Here is a 16,943-nt window from a genome sequence, read left to right on the forward strand (position 1 = left end):
TACTGTCGTAAATGGTATTTATGCGTGGGGCAGCTTGCATATTACCCATAAGGTGGGGGCGGGGGGAGGCGAAGATTCGCCGCAGCGCCCTCCCCTCTCTGATGGGAAGTAATCAGTTGTTGGATTTCAACATCAGAGGCTTTCGGCCCCCATTATCGCCCAAAATCTGCGTGGCTATAGCCCTGCTCTTCAAACATTGATGGCACAGGTACGACTGAGTAACGGCACGGGGCAGACATAGCGCGACCCCTTTAGGTTCTTACGGGGGCAGGCCGTCCCCTCTTCCCCTCCTCGTACGCACGCCTATGGCCGTCTTGCCAGGCTGCTTAATTTCGGGATGGTTGCCCGCACGTGCGTGCATGTGTGTGTGTGTGTGTGTGTGTGTATGCGCGTGCGTGTGTGTGTTCTTTCGTGGTCGTTGAGCCAAAGTCAGTAGTTTAAGCTTTAGTTCCGACGCTCAAGGGGTCATAAGATGTAACGGACGCGCACGTACAAAAACAACGAAGCCAAGCGCAAAGTAACATAGATGCCTTAGGAATGGCGCCTAAATGCTGAGGCTCCAAATACAATGCAGTTCTTTTAACACGAAAGTGTTTTATGCCGAGGTCCACCACGGCTCCACTGACGCATTTCCGTCACGGATATGACGTTGTAAAATATAAAGACTAACATATGGCAAAGAAAAATCTATAAGAAAACGTTCTGTCACCGGGAGTCGAACTTAGGACCTCTCGATCACCAGCGCGCAGCGCGAAACGACTCCGCCACTGGCGGCACGTTCCCTGCTATGCTAACGGCGAGCTATTTATGTACACTATTTGCCGGCGGCGGTACTCAGAGATCGGCGGCACAGCGTGTTTTCGTTATCACTAGCGAGATGACGCGAAGGGCTCGAAGAGCGCGCTTTAAAAGTCGTCCCCCACGCGGGTTAGCGCGCGCCTCGACAGGGCGTGGTCGCTCGTGCGCGCGCTTACTCGTGATCTCGGTAGTTTGTACGTCTTGCGCTCTGCCTGCAAGTTTCCGTTGAGAGCACGAAGGTCACCCCGCTCACTGCAGCGGCCGCTTTTGCGAAAGGAGCGCCCTGCTCACACAGAAATACGTTACAACTGTGACAGTTCGCGCTCTTCCTGTGTATGTTCGTTCCGCGCGTCCTTTCTGCTTGAGCAGCGCATTGCAAGTTTCGAGTGGCTTGCCGTTCTTCGCGTAACATTACAATTTGATGCTGTAGCATTCATTCCTTCGCGCTTTGGGCGAAAGAATGCACAACAAACACTCAACTACTTCTGTGAAGACACGTTTCACTTTCGTGTTATTCCGATTCCTATGACAGAGGGATCAACCATGTTTTTTTTTCACAATCTCGGGCTTCCAGGCATGATAAACGCAGTTGGAACGCCGAGAAGGTGCATAATTTAAGAAATTTGAATTTTTTTTCAATGCTGCACAAAAATCGGAAGAAACGAGACAGCCCTTGGGCATTGCCTAATGCAAAAGCAAATTCGCCATGAGAAATAAATTACTTTTGAAAAATTGTGTACTGTGCATTTGCAACGCCTTTCAAAACAAAGGACTCATATTACGTCTAATTTAATTGCTGCAGCATTCTGTCTTGCAGTGATATCTCTTTGTGTTAGTGTAAAAATATGTTTAAAGAAAAAGATGTTTAGTAGGCAGTTAATGAATATTTTGCTCATGTTGCAGTCTTAACATAATATAAAGCTGCAGCACAAGCAATAATATAAATGTAGGTTTTCTTTATTGAGTAATAATTGAAAAATGTATCATTTCTACTGTGTATCTTTCAAGCTGCATTATTCATTCTACATATGTAGGCTCACTTGCGTGCAGTCATTTATAACAAGGCCGAAATGATGGTGTGATCACAATTCAATGCTCTTACTCTACGTCATTTGGCATAATCTGTTTACATCAGTGCCATAATGGTGTGTTCGTGAATGATCGGTGACAAGGCGAAAATATGCTCCACCAGATCAAATCCTTATTCTGGCTCAGCATATACCATATGCCCTCAAGGAGCTTGAAGTACAACTTACACAAAACAAATGTCAAATTGTGTTTCCCATTTCCCCACAATATGCAATTCACGTGCTAGCTTCAACAAACGGGATTTATTTTGTTTACTGTGTGTTTCGCTCGCGCTGTATCGAAGTGTCATGGTGGGATGAAGGTAGCGCAACGCTAACAAAGACGAATGAAGAAGAGACAGAACAAGCACATAGTCGTCGCTAGTGTAGGACCATATGTCGGCAACAAAAGGTGGAGCTCACTCGAACTCACTCAAGAAATATATATTCTGCGCATAGGGCTCACTCGGACTGAGACTCACTAAAATTTTCCTCAACCAGACTCACCCGGACTCACCAAAATATTACTCACCCGGATTCCCTCAGACTGAGACTCACGGCCCGATCTGAGTCTGAGTGAGTCTGAGTTAGTCGACTCATGAGTGAGTCTGCCGACCTATGGTGAGAGCAGAGGTGACGTCGGGCCATGCCTTTACACGCCAGTGCACTCTGTGCCTGGTAAGCGCACGATATGCGCACAACTAAATTTACACGAAGACGTCGATCCGCCTCGTAACACTTTGCTCAAAGCGCAAGACCCGGCTGCTGACTGGCGACCTCGCATGAAATCGATTACCACAATGCGTGGGATCTGCCGGATTTCCCCCATCATTTTTAGCGTTGCGCTACCTTCAAAAATCACACCATGGAACTATATACCACCTCGCCCAAATATCTACGCTGCTAGAGCGGCAATAGCTAGCGTTTCTCATCATCCGGCGATTTACCCAGGAGCTGACCTTGACGTGGACCTGCATATGACCGCGGCTGGATATACCATGCCCGTGTGGACCCGCACCGTTTTCGGCAAACCATCTCTCGAAGGATCGTGGAACGGAGTGTCCGTCGATATCGGGCGCCACAGGGGTGAAGTCAGCGTAAGTTTCCAATAAACTGCATTTTAGGGCAGAGCGGGAATGGTATCAAACCTGCCGATTTCGCCGTACATGAAATGCGAGAAAAAATGTGGTGGAAATCTCATGGCGCTTTCTCGCTAATTGTATTTTTTGAACGTAGACCGTGTGCATAAGTGAAACGCAGTAAGTGCAACATGAAAGAGGGTGAATGTTACAATGCAAAAAAAAAAGAAAAACAAAGAAACTTAATATACCGAGGGCCTGGCTCCAATCGCTATTGGAAATCTTGCGGGCGACATACTTTTTTAACGCGATAGCGTTAAAGAGCTCGTATCGCAGAAATTGCGCTGTCGGCGTCGGGGCCGTTGGTTGTGAGCGAAAAATCATCATCATGTCCGTGACCGAAAAATCGAAAAAGCTGCAAATAAAATAAATAATAAAAATGTTGGGTCCGAATGAGAATCGAACCCAGGCCGTCTGCGTGGCAAGCAGGTGTTCTACCACACAGCCACGCCTCTGCTTGGAGCTGCACTGAAAGTAACTTTCATGCTTCCCAAAAATACGCGTCCTGTATACAGGTGTCACAGTACGAGATGTAATATCGCAGTAGTATTGCGTGGTACAAGTGTACATCGCCATAGGGCGTCACACCATGCCAATATCATAACGACTTCGTGGTTTAAAGACAGCCACCAATTACAAAAGGCGCACACATTAGTGCGCGTATTCCCTTAAGACCACGTAGTGGGTGCATCGCAACTTCGAAGAAGTTTCTCGCGCATAATTGCTCCTGGTTTAAAGCATGCTACCCATTACATAAGGCACACGCCTTAGTGGGCGCATTCTGTTAAACCCTCGTAGTGTTCGAACTGCGCAGTAGGAACAGAATATCGCTATCGCGTTCAGCTCTTAAAGGCGAAGCTTAAGCGTCCCCCAATTTTTTTTAATGCGTGGCGCATTCTTAGCGAATCAAAGACACTTTGACAGTATCTATCTATCTATCTATCTATCTATCTATCTATCTATCTATCTATCTATCTATCTATCTATCTATCTATCTATCTATCTATCTATCTATCTATCTATCTATCTATCTATCTATCTATCTATCTATCTATCTATCTATCTATCTATCTGTCTGTCTGTCTGTCTGTCTGTCTGTCTGTCTGTCTGTCTGTCTGTCTATCTATCTATCTATCTATCTATCTATCTATCTATCTATCTATCTATCTATCTATCTATCTATCTATCTATCTATCTATCTATCTATCTATCTATCTATCTATCTATCTATCTATCTATCTATCTATCTATCTATCCTGGCGCTTAACGAACCTGTCGCTTCATATACTTATGCTGTTATCTGGTTTCGGACTGTGCTTGAGGTCCTTGCGTACATTCTGACTTTTGTTCTTACGCGCAGGGCGTATAGAGTACACTTTGCCGATTTGCATGAGGCCGTGGAAGCATCGAGAAAGATGTCATTTCATTGTTGGAAATATCTGTCATGTATCTGACCTGGTAGTTCCACTCATGTTTAATTAAAAAGAGTGGATAGAGTGAGAGGAGGCCGGTCATTTGTCACGCTCTGCATCTAGGTAGTGGCACCACTCTTCCGCAGGACTGGCACCGTCGCAGCTTCAGGCATGTTGATTGTGAGATAACGTAAACACTTGAAGTGAAACGTACGAGCATCGTCCGCAGCCCACATCCGCCAGTCGCATTTCAATCCACCACCGTTTAATGGGAGGCGGAATACTTATTATTGCAATTTCGTTGTGAACACGTGATCAAAAAACCCCCGAACTAAGGCTGAATTGCGAGCAAGCCAAGGCAATGTTCCTGTGATCTTTTCTCTCAGGACTCTAATATAGTTCGGTGTATGCGTATGGTAGCAAGTGGTCATTCCATGAATAGATGGTTGCTTACGCACGGCAAGCAGTGAAATGACGGGCGCTGTAAGAGTGACACAACTGGGCACTCATAAAGGTTGCATCTTATGCGCGTTGGTACAAGGCACCATCACCATGCCTTGGATCCGCTTCCTACGTCAAGGTTATTCTCTTTATCCTTTCCATAGCTGGCACATTCTTACCAGGCGAACTGAAGCGGTAATAGAAAACTTGTGCTGTCTAAGAAAACCATTTCTGTTGGAGAGCCATCAAATGGATTCGACAGCGCTGGAATAACGAACTTCCGAGCCGAATGAATGCACCTCCGATTTCGGATTAATAAGGCCGTCACTGTCGCTTGTGCGCTGTGCATGAAACGACGACCCACTTTCTCTGTGCTTGCAGCCTATTTACAGCAAAAAAAAGTATTGATGTCTGAACTAGACATTAACTATACAGTAGCCTTTTTACCTTTTCTTGACTCATGGCAGAACAGTGCCCGCTCAACCAACGCAGCAAAACAGCCGTTAGGCTTCCTGAGAGACAGGTATCTCATCGAGATACCTAATTACATTGTGTGCTGCGATGCGTTTTGTGCAAATGATTTATCTGTCGCTTGCTGTGTGCATGGCTTCACCGTTCATCACATTCATCTCAAGTGGCATGCTAGACGTTGCCGCCGCATAAAACTCCCAAGTTAGTACTGAAAGAAATGGCTCGATCTCTCACGTCTCATTTATTCCATACCTCATTTGAACAATCATCTACAACATGAAACACGCAAAACAATGTTCTATAGTATTTATTCATTTTTTTCAACAAGTTTCACCGCGCCAACCTTTTACCTGCCATACGTTTTCACTATGAAGCATGTTTGCGCATAACGCAGGGCTGTTGATTTCTCGTTAAATACAAGACACTATATGTATAGTTTCAACTCCCATTGTAGTTTTGGTGGCGGGTGCTCTTATGCAAGCTACATTTTTTGTTGCAGTTCGCCTTCGCAACCAACCAGTACCCACAGGGAAAGGCCGTGTTTGCCGTCGATTCCATACACTATGGTGGATGTGCTCTACCAAGTGAGTTGAAAGCAACAACAGAAACAATAGAAATAATGACTGGATGTTGAGGCAGCAAAATAACTTGCGATGTGGAACAGCTTGTAATTAATTTGAATAGCTTCCTTGAGAGAGTAAGACAGCGCCCTCACGTGTACGCACATATGCACTCACGCACGCAGCCATCCGTAGGAGAAATCCACCCGCCCCCTATTTTTCCACATTGCTGCAATCACACAGTGCCTCTGTGAAATAAATCTGCCGCTGTGTTACAGTGGTTACGGTGCTCGGCTGCTGACCTAAAGGTCGCGAGTTTGATTCCGGCCGCGGTTTTCGCATTTAAATGAAGGCGTACTGTTCGAGGTCAGTGCACGTTACAAAACGCTGTGATGGTCGACATTTGAACATCACTATACTTGAACATCACCATATTTAAGTATTACGCAACGTATTCGTATAAAACACCCAGTCCATATACACTGAGTGTTTCTGCGAAGACGTTGCCTTGCTACGAGATTTACTAAAAATAACACTGGAAAAGCCGTGTCTAAAGCGTTTCCTAACCTGAAGGCTCATGCAGGGGGGGAAATAACGAGCAATGGGTGGACTTGCATACTCCCATCTCGAAATGTTTGTGCGACTTTCATGAATAATAATTTTCAGTTAAGAATGGTGTCAGATCGACAGAATCCGCAGTGAATATACGTGCGCGTACTGATTAATTCACTTTCCTTGTTTGAAGAACTGTTCATAACCAGGAGTCCAGATAGATGAATTGTAATGCGTGAAACCACAGGAATGGCGCAAGGCGTGAACGGGATTATTTCAAAAATTGTACTACCCGGTGTACTTACTCACCGGAATTCTAAAATCCATTCACCATGTACATCGCTCTTGCAGTCATTGTAGGAAGTTCGTAAGTGAAGGAAGGAGTGAAGATTTCTTTCAGAAACGGGTCAAATTACAGTGACGTCTGTGCGTAAGACTCGCCTTGGCAGCTTAGCACGTAGGTTGTCGTGTTGCTAAGCTCGAGGACACGGGTTCGGTTCCCAGCCACAGCAGATAATTTCAGTGGGGGCGAAATGCAAAGGACACCCTTTTACTTCGATTTAGGCTCACGTAAATAAACACTCGGTGGTCGAGATTAGTCCGGTGTCTCCAACAACAGCGCGGCTCACAATCATGTCGTGGTTCTGGCATGTAGAGCCGAGCAATTATTATATTATCGTCAATAAGTCAGTAGCGTGGCGCCATAGGTTTCAAACACAGCACCTCTAAGAAAACTTACATACCTTTGTTTTATTTCTTTAGAGTGATTTTTAGCGACTAGCCTCACGTGGCAGAGGGACGGACGCCCTTTCTCGTTGAGTCGGCATATAAGTGCTTAAACATCTAAAACAACCGTTTTCTTGCAAAGAATTACATTCTTTTAGGCATCCGTACTTGCTCAATCTCAAGAATGCATATCAGAAATGGATGGGAGATGCTAAACAACTTCAAAAATATATATTGGCAGCACGCAGAGCAGCACAGTATTAAACGGAAGCATAGTTCTAGAAAAATTAGCATATTTAAGGCAGCAGTATTGAAAAAAATCTTGAAGAAATGGTCACAGTTTGCTGCATTTGTTGCTACTGCATCGAGAGGTAAGGTGCTAAATTTTTGTGCGTGCCGTGCAGGACGATGGGTGTTTAAGGAAAATGTCTCAGAAAAGTGAGACGGTTATGATGAGTACCGGTGAAGCATAATCGGTTTTCTTATAATAAAATATCGGGATATCACCTCCCATTGTACGTGATTACGATGTTTCTATGTTTCCTGTCACGATGTTCCTGTCTTTACACGCAGTTCCTTAGTGCGAATCACGCGCTTAGTTGAGACTCCTTTCGCCATGCAGCCATTCACTGCGTACTCTTCTGTTACCCTCATATGTGATTTGCACCATGGACGCTACTGAACTGTGTTTGCAGCTACGAAACTGACGTATTGAAGCGGACGGCTGTTACAGTACACAGTTTAAAATTCCTGCACAAGCTCACTTCAAGTCACAGCAAACATCATGGGAACAATGGAGCAATTTTCAAATGTAACTGGGTGTTGTTGCCGGTTTACCATAGAAAATGTTTGGCATATGCAACACTGAAATTAGACACAATATTGGTGAAATCAGGTGCGTATACCTACACGAATTGTAACTTGACTTTCTTTTATAAAGTGTTAACTTATAAGTTTATTTTTAATACACTAATGTGCCATTTTGTACCTTTCGCAGCTAAGGAGGAGAACTGCATGGACGAATTTCATTTTCACTGTGGCAATGGCGTTTGTATCGATTCGTACGAGCGGTGCAACTACGTCGACGATTGTGGTGACAATAGTGATGAAGAGGATTGCGGTGAGTACCAATCTCTTCTTAACAGCGAAGCTGTCGTAGCTCGCCCTAGTTTGTGCGGTAGCACCAGGAAAACATCGTCATGAAACGCCAGGCGCTCTCTTCGTCCTCTTCTTCATTGTCGTCCTCGTCTTTATCTTCTTCGCTCCCAAAACACAATCGTCGATTTCTCCGGCGCGGGATGCAATAACTCTGACGGGCGAGACGACGAGTGCAGAGAGAGAGAGAGAAATAAATTGGCCGCGTATCTGCGTGCTTCGCTGCAAATGTCGTCTAAAGACGATAGAAGAGGCGCTGCGGGAGATATGGACGCCATCTGGCAATACGTCGGGAAACATGAGTGCTGTGTTGCGGGCTGGTAGTCCCGGCGCAGCAGCAGGCGAAGACCGGCGGTGACCAACGCGACCGGCGGGGACGCCAGCCAGCCCGAACACGCGGTTTGGCGCGAAGCGCTGAAGCAGAAGAAACGTCCGCACTCAACGAGTACTCTCCACACACTCTTTTATGTACACGTCGCCTGGGTAAAACAGGAATGCCAGAGCGGCGCCTCATGGCATTCGTACAGTGCAATACAGAACCGAAACCGAAACACAACAATGAGCTCGTGCAGAGGGCACGGAGGAAGGCAAGTTTCAGCGCAGTCGCATTTTCAGCGCAGCTTAAGAAACTAGGGTCTTTAGAATTACGTATGTATGCATTTTCTATTAAAGGAACACACCACCTAATACTCACCTATTGATGTTTCGCCTCAGATATGCGTAATATTTACTTTTTAATCGAGAACGTTCACAAGTATGAACAGCCGTACCAGTTCAAGCTGGGTGGGCGGTGACGAGTGACGTGCCGACAAACAGAAAGACAGACCAAAATTTCTCCGTTTAGGTATCCCAAGAAAGACTATCGTCTTTAATAAAGGTAGACAAAACAGGAATGTCTACCGCAAAAAAAAATTCTTCGCGATGCGAGCTTCGAACCCGGGTACACACCATCCGAAGGTGAGTGGCTAGCAGAGCACGAATAGCAAGGGGATGGGAAAGAGAAGTGTGGAAGAGGAGGACAGATGTGAGGGTGAAAGGGAAGGAAAGATGAGAGGTGAGAGTAAAACATACCATATAGAGAAAGAGAAAGAATGAAAGGCCGAAAGAAATTGGTGGAGAGAAAGAGAGAGAATCAAAGAGACAGAAATATAAAGAGAGCGAGAGAAAGACATAGAAAGGGGAAACGAGGAATAGAAAGCCAGAGACGAATAAATGCAATATAGAGAAATAAAGATAAAAAGACCGAGAAATAAAGAGAAAGAAATAGGGAGGTGAGGGGCACGCCACCAGCTCCACCTTAGTCTTCACACCACTTGGGCGGAGCTGCCGTACCTTTTATTGGAATCGAACCAGCGACCTCTCGCACCGCAGCGCGTGGCGCTAAGCACTACGCCACAAAGTACAGTTCCTTCAGTTAGCTAACAACGAGCGTTATATACACACCCTTTACCGCTGGCAGGACTCAGAGACGGCCGGCGCTTATAAGCGTTTTTTCATTACCAGCGAGATGGCGCGAGGAGCGCAACGGGCGCATTTAAACCTCGTCGGCCAGCTCGCTCGCTTATTCTAATATTTGCGTAGGGAGAACTATTCTACAGGCCATCTCTACAGGCCGTCTGTTTATTTCATGCCAAACACTTCGTTTCAAGGTCAAGGATAATTTATAGGGAAATGTTATAGCACTAGAAAGCTAGGCGAAAGTTTCCAGTTGTTCGTATTCTTGCAATGTAAGTTCAAGCGTTACGAGTCATCAAAGACAATGTGCACTTAGTGGTAGCAGCATGAATGACCTGTTGATGTCTGCTTTTAGGCGATTATCGAATGGGATGCAACTTCGACTCATCATTTTGCGACTGGCTTCCACAAGCGCCATCACACGGGAAAGGATTCGGCTGGGAATTGAGCCCACCTTTGTCACTTCTATCAAGAGGACCCACCAGAGATCACACGACGGGCACAAGAGAGGGTGAGGCTTTTAATATTAGAAAAAAATGGGACGGTTGCTGTAGTAACCATTACAGCTACATAGGGAAAACGAGCATCGAGCAAACGACAAGTCGTATGAAAAAACTCCATAGTTGCCAAATCGACTTTCAATGCTGCCAGGCCTCGTTAGCGGTAAAATAGCAAGTTCTGAGTTAAAATATTCACACCTGTTACATAAGCTTTTCAGTCAGCGTCAAATCAGCGTCAAACGTATTTCTAAACTATCATATAAACTATAGGTCAAACTATACGTCAAACTATAGGTATCACATAATAAACGGTCACGTAAACTACAGGTCAAATAAACTATAGGTCACAGTTTACGCATTTACTCACGTCGTGCTAACGTAGAAGAAAAATTCGGCAGATCCCACGTACCGTGGGAGTCGATGTAATGCGAAGCATGCGGCGGGAAGGTCACTGTGGCGTAATTTTTTACTGAGCGAAACGTTACAAGAGGACGCTAAAGATTTTTATCAATTTTATACGCACACACACATGTTGAAGAGCTGCATATGTGTTATATAACCAGTTTACAGTTGGATAACGCTGCCAACGGCAACGTGGGTATTACAACACCAGAAGCGGTAAGCTAATATGTAGTGCTTGTACTTGTCCCTTATGATGGAGAACGCACGCACGTTTAATGAACCCGTGTGCCTGTGTGGAAGAAGTTCTTGACAGTTCTTGAACAAGGTAATCGTAACCGTGATCAGTGCGAAACAGCAGCTGGTGATGACTTGTTATTGGATCCGGTCGTGATCGCAGGGACGAGGGGTCCATGTATAGTCAAGTATGATGTATAGTACAGTTGTTGGAATTCGTGGATGCCTCGGTCATTTGGTGGACAAATTGTCTGTCGATAGAGCCGGCGACATGTCGGAACCTGAAGTCACCCTTCCCTTTGGTGAAGTATATATAGGCCGTCGAGGCTGGTAGGCCTGGATAGTGCTGCGTAGATAACATCAGTGGATGGCGCTTGTATTCGTAGACTACCTGCGTGTATGTGGCCTATGTAGTCTAGTCTACAAAGCGGCTGTCAATCAATCTGACATCATCCTCGGTCAGCATTAGGCCATTGCCCTGCCTCGTAAGAAATGAAGAGGACACTGCGTCATTCTGGCGGATTAGGCGCACTTTACGGTGCGGTAATGTGAATATCATACGTAACTTTCGTTAATGTATCCCTCCGGCGTCGAGCAATGCTTCAATATAGCTTGCTGAATCATAGGAATACACATGTAATGTTTATTAGACTGCTATAAAAGCGGAGCCAACACTGGAACCACAGACGTTAATCTGATATGACGCCTGTATCGCAGGAGTACACATCGTAGGAATATCATGTAGTGTTTATTGCTTTCTTGTAAAATTAGATAGCAAGCACCACAACCACAATTGACGTTGCACCGCTTTTACGCCTGCATATAGGCTCTTTTTCCATGCAAGTTTCGAGACCTGGGTTGGCTCTGTGGTAGAATACCTGATTGCCACGCAGAATGCTTGGGTCCGATTCCCTCTGGGATCCTCATTTTCATTTTTTTCCATTCGTCGGGTCAACACTGCCGATGTCGGTTTTTCTTAACGTTCTCGCATTTAAGTTATCAATGTATGTTCTCGCCGTACCTGGGTAGGTATAAACTGTCAATCCCCTGGGGCGCATACCCGTGGACCGCGGTCTCGTGGTAAACGGAAATGTGCCACACGTGTCTGGAGGAAAGGGTTTGAAGACGTACGCGACAGGATTTTCAAGTTATTCATGGCATGACCCGACAGTCATATTCGTCAAATGCTCTTACCCTCCCATGCCATTTTCGGTCTGTACCATGTTAAGGAGGCGATCATGAGAACGTAGGCGCCTAGATAGATAGATACGTAAATAGAAACGCTCAAAGTGCCAAAGGTTCGCAAAGAAATGCTTCGCATTTAAAAACTTCTTGTTGAATTTCAATGGTGCAGTCGGAGCAAGTTCTTCTGCTCATTTTGTAGCAGGTGTGTTTCATTGACAGGGTGCAGGTAGGATTCAAGTGTACCAAAGAGAGATAGTCGGAGTGGATTTAGAGTGGGAGTCACCCTTTGGAGGAGACAAGTTGCTCCGTCAAAATCTGTGGAGTGGAGCGAAACTCGGCGTGACGAACTTCCTTTAACACGTTTGTCTTCTTGGGGGGCACCGCCGGTAGTCGCGTGTGTTAGCGGTAATGGGGAACGACATGGACGGCTCGTGAAATTGTGCGGCATTGCTTCTTTAGCTGGACTGCGACAGCTGCGAGTTTTCCACGGGTGATTTCTCCAAGGTGACAGAGAAAGAGTTCCTCCGCGGGTGAAAGAGAGGCGCTGAAACTGCCACATACGAGCGGGAATTTCACATAATAAGACAACGGAAAGGCATAACTACACATATTAGGCATCTTGGTAAACTAGGCACCCCAAAGGTTCAAGTTCCGCTTCCGACTTGCTCGAGGGGCGTGGGTTGGGTTCGAGTCGCGGATTTCGCGGCGTGACTGCACGCCAGAGTCGAGTGCTCGCTCGCGGAGTCCGTCGGCTGCTCCGACTCCGCCATTGGAATTCAACATCACTTTACTGAAAAGCAATTATCATTCATTGCGTCTGAGATCCTGCCAATTTCGACTAGGTGAATACAGATTTATGCACAGTACGTACAATAGGATCTGCAATAAAAAAATCGGACAAATTTGTAAAGGTGGTAATATTTATTTCACATCTAGAAGTTTAATTATTGTTATGAATCCCCTTTAGGATATCTTTCATCGAGTGTCCATTTCAAAGGCATACTACACATGGCAGCAAGGGCAAACAAAAAAATTGCGCGACGCTTAATTCGCCTTTAAGAGTTGAACGCCATAGCGATAACCGGCCCCATTCTCCTCGCTCTCTGTTTCGCTTGTCATTAGGTTCAGTCGCCCAGTAAGCCACACGCACACGCACACACAGACACGTACGCGCACACGTACATACACACGACATACATATAGCTACAGTAGATGTATATGTTTCCTCCCTCGTCAACAGCACTTTTAAAAGTGTACCCACTACGTGTGTGTAAGAGAATGTGCGCACTAATGTGTGTTCCCTTTGTATTGGGTGGCATGCTTTAAACCAGCCGCAATTGCGCGCGCGATACTTCTTTGAAGTTGCAACGCACACACTACGTGTTCGTAAGGGAATACGCGCAGTAATGTGTGTGCCTCTCGTAATGGGTGGCCGAGTTTAAACTACCAACTCGTTATGCGAATGACATGGTGTGACGCCCGATGGCAATGTATGCGTGTACCACGGTTCACTGCGACATTACATCTCACACTGTCATGCCTGTACACAGGACGCGTACGTTTGTGAAACATGAAAGTTACTTTCAGTGCATTTCCAAGCATTGGCGCGGCTCCGTGATAGAACACCTGCTTCCCACGCCGGAGGTCTGAGTTCGATTCCACCTGGGGTACATAACTTTTTTTTATTATTTGCGTTCATGGCGAGTTTTCGGCCACGGACAATGATGTTTTTCGCTCACAACCAAGTACGCCGACACCGGAATTTCTGCGACACAAGCTCTTTAACGATACCCCCTTAAAACTCGCTGAGTACAACCGCACAAGTCAATGGATGGTAATCGTTATATCATGTTGTATGCTGAACTTGTATAATATAAGGAAGGATGTTTAGGGTGTTTGGTCATGGAGAGCCTATAGTGGCAAAGGGGTGGAAATGAGGTAACACCTTCATATATACTAGTTTGAGAGTCCTCGATTTTTGAAAACCGCCATGGACTTTCGCTGAATAATATCATCATGCTGCTAAAGACCACATGCGGTTGCGCATGATGGGCTGAGCTCAATACTTTATGTAATATACACAATTGAACCATTCACAGAATTATCCTTTATAATCTCTACGCTTAAAACAAAAGCCTTCGTTTTGATTACACTGTTGTTTTGGTGCCCTATTTTCAAATTTCATCCGTGCCACAAAACAACAGTATTTGACTGCAATGCCGCAAGGGCACGTAGGTTGCAGTAATATTGCTTTGGCAAACTTGTCTGTATTTACGCACATTGCGCTTTGTTGTGTTTTCATATCGTTTATATGTTGCTCTACAGGAAAATTTATTATCCTCCATTCAAGTTTGTCAGAGAAGAATGCCACAATCATCGGTCCTACTCTCCGTAACGTGGACTACTGCGTCGTAAGTTCGCAAATTGTTACTGCACGCAAACACACACACATACACACGCACCCATATATATATATATATATATATATATATATATATATATATATATATATATATATATATATATATATATATATATATATATATATATAATGTGTGTGTTTGTGTTTGTGTGTGTGTGTGTGTGTGTGTGTGTGTAACCGCTTTCTTGGTCCGTAATCTGGAAATTGTTTTACAGTGTAATGCACTTCCATTTGATGTCTAGAGTTCTTAATAAACAGCGTTAATGCCTACAGTACCATATAAGCACAAGCAGGATTACAGAAGCGAAAGCCAGCGCAGCTTTTAAAACGAAAGTCTTTATCGAACCATTTTCCAAGGGATAGCTTTAAAATATTCGAATGAAAAATGTACAGGGCAATCAGTTATGTCTATGACTGCTTTTTGTACTACACGAAAGCGTTGAAGTAAATGCTAACCTTTGCAGTCACATTTTATATAGAGAAACCGACAGCAGTACCGTGAGTATAGCGTGCCTTGGCAGCTTAAATAAGGTGGCTATTTGGGAATCTCTGTATAACCTTGCAACCTTGGTTAAGATGTTGGCAGCTTAGTTGGAGTTTGTAGTCAAAATTGTTTATTTTTTTATCGCCACTCTTAAGCACCCGTTCGGGCGTTTCGCGTCGCCGTTGGCGGCATAGCCGAGCAAACGATTGATACGTCCTTCGTCTGCTGCTGCTAAATGAGCTGTGAGCGAGCAGGGGCTCAGGCACTTCGACTATGAAATCGAGAGGTGTACGAGCGGAGGCCGAAGCTAAGCACCGTCGCTGAGAACAACCTGCCTTCCGCACATCGCGAATTCGTGACGCCTGAACAGCACCGCTCAAATTCCGCACTAGTGGGTACCATGATCCTTGGTGATATTTTTAAAATAATTTGTATAGCAACAAGGCGATCTTTTGCGTACGGCATACAGGTCATTTGCATAAAATTTGCATATTTTTGGCGAAGTTCCTGCAAAATAGGTAATAGCAGCAAGTTTACTGCCTTAGTAGCAGTGTAGTTGTTGCGGTGGTTTGAGGAGAGACGCTTACTTCTACAGCCCATAAGGAGCACTGGTATTTCGATAGCTGAATCTTATACTTTGTACGTGACCATGCCTCAAAGTCATGCTTTCCTTGAATGCTGCGATCTTCCATATTCTCTAATACTCTAAGCCTACACGGTTTTCACTGCCAGTTACAATGGGGTGCCCAAGGAACTTTAGACAACGTGATAAAGGTTACCCCAACTGCGCATTTTTATCAAGAATCCGCGTTTCATCGACTGCGTTTCAGTGATAATCGTACGTTCGATGACACCCCACGGCTTTTATACATGCTTCATCGTACTATATTGCAGCGTTATTGCTTGTGCTCGCGTAAGTTCCAGAATGTGCTCAACTGTGATACGCTTCGTGCATGCAGCCTTCTCGAATGTTACCATTCGGTAACATTCGAGAAAGTCATTATACATTCAGGCGCTGCCTGCACCGAGTGACATCACGTGTAAGAGTTTTTTTACTGCAAAATCTGGTCGCCATGAATCACAAATACGCGTGTCAATATACTGCGCACAATACTAGTGATGTTACTGCCATTAGAGTCCTTCCTTTCCTTACGGTGTAGACATTGTACAAGTATATACCAAGAGAATGCTCCCACAATTTCACAGGAGATTTATGAAAGTAATCAGTGCTACCAGGCTGTACGTAAATCTTGTTCATTTTGTTTCTTTCTTTATTTTAGATCTCGTTTTTTTACATGGTGCAAGGCGAGAGTAAACCACAGCTCTCTTTAAATGTGCGAACTACTAACAACGGGCCTTGGAAACAAGTGTGGTCCCAACCTGGGCCGTCGATTTTCTGGAATTTCATCTCTGGAACCGTAGCCTTTACGGAGAAGGTGCCATTCCAGGTGAGAACGCCGTTGTTTCATGCGACCATTCGCTGCCCACGCATCACGAAGCTTGTGTTCGCTTTGGTTACGCGTATTTCACAATATTGACCCTCCGTGGCAACAATGTGGAGTATTATTACATATATAGACGGTCGCTGTATCCTGTTGCCCTTATAGTCCTCCTTATAATTCCTTTATATCATTTAGGTCTGTTTCGATATATCGTTCTTAAAGTACTCGTTTAACTTTGCAGTGGCCAGTGTTCCTCGGCTCACCAGCTCCTATTGTAATTGTACTGTTAGAGTACCTATCATCGATATTTTTTAAAGCAATGCCGACACAAAATTTTCTTTTAGGTGCTGAGTGACAGCGTAGATCGAGGAGCCCATTTTTGATTGGCACAAATAAATATACCAAGCCTACATCTAATGAAGCCTAGAAAGCGCAAGAAAGTGTATTTCTAGTTTCAATTAAAGTAACAAGTATGGGTAAAACGAAATATAAGTTAAA

At 44.9% G+C, this 16,943-nt stretch overlaps 1 protein-coding gene across 1 annotated transcript in view; it reads left to right on the forward strand.

The window, feature by feature from the left end:
* Nucleotides 1-16,943, forward strand: part of LOC119381971 (MAM and LDL-receptor class A domain-containing protein 1-like) — a 70,607-nt gene that overhangs the window by 35,215 nt on the left and 18,449 nt on the right. The window contains exons 9-14 of the mRNA XM_049412958.1: nucleotides 2,817-2,962; nucleotides 5,828-5,912; nucleotides 8,164-8,286; nucleotides 10,132-10,287; nucleotides 14,423-14,508; nucleotides 16,284-16,451. Coding sequence (XP_049268915.1) covers nucleotides 2,817-2,962; nucleotides 5,828-5,912; nucleotides 8,164-8,286; nucleotides 10,132-10,287; nucleotides 14,423-14,508; nucleotides 16,284-16,451 — 764 coding nt within the window. The remainder of the gene's footprint in view (nucleotides 1-2,816; nucleotides 2,963-5,827; nucleotides 5,913-8,163; nucleotides 8,287-10,131; nucleotides 10,288-14,422; nucleotides 14,509-16,283; nucleotides 16,452-16,943) is intronic.

This window comes from Rhipicephalus sanguineus, chromosome 2 (assembly GCF_013339695.2).
Source record: "Rhipicephalus sanguineus isolate Rsan-2018 chromosome 2, BIME_Rsan_1.4, whole genome shotgun sequence".
Lineage (NCBI taxonomy): Eukaryota > Metazoa > Arthropoda > Arachnida > Ixodida > Ixodidae > Rhipicephalus > Rhipicephalus sanguineus.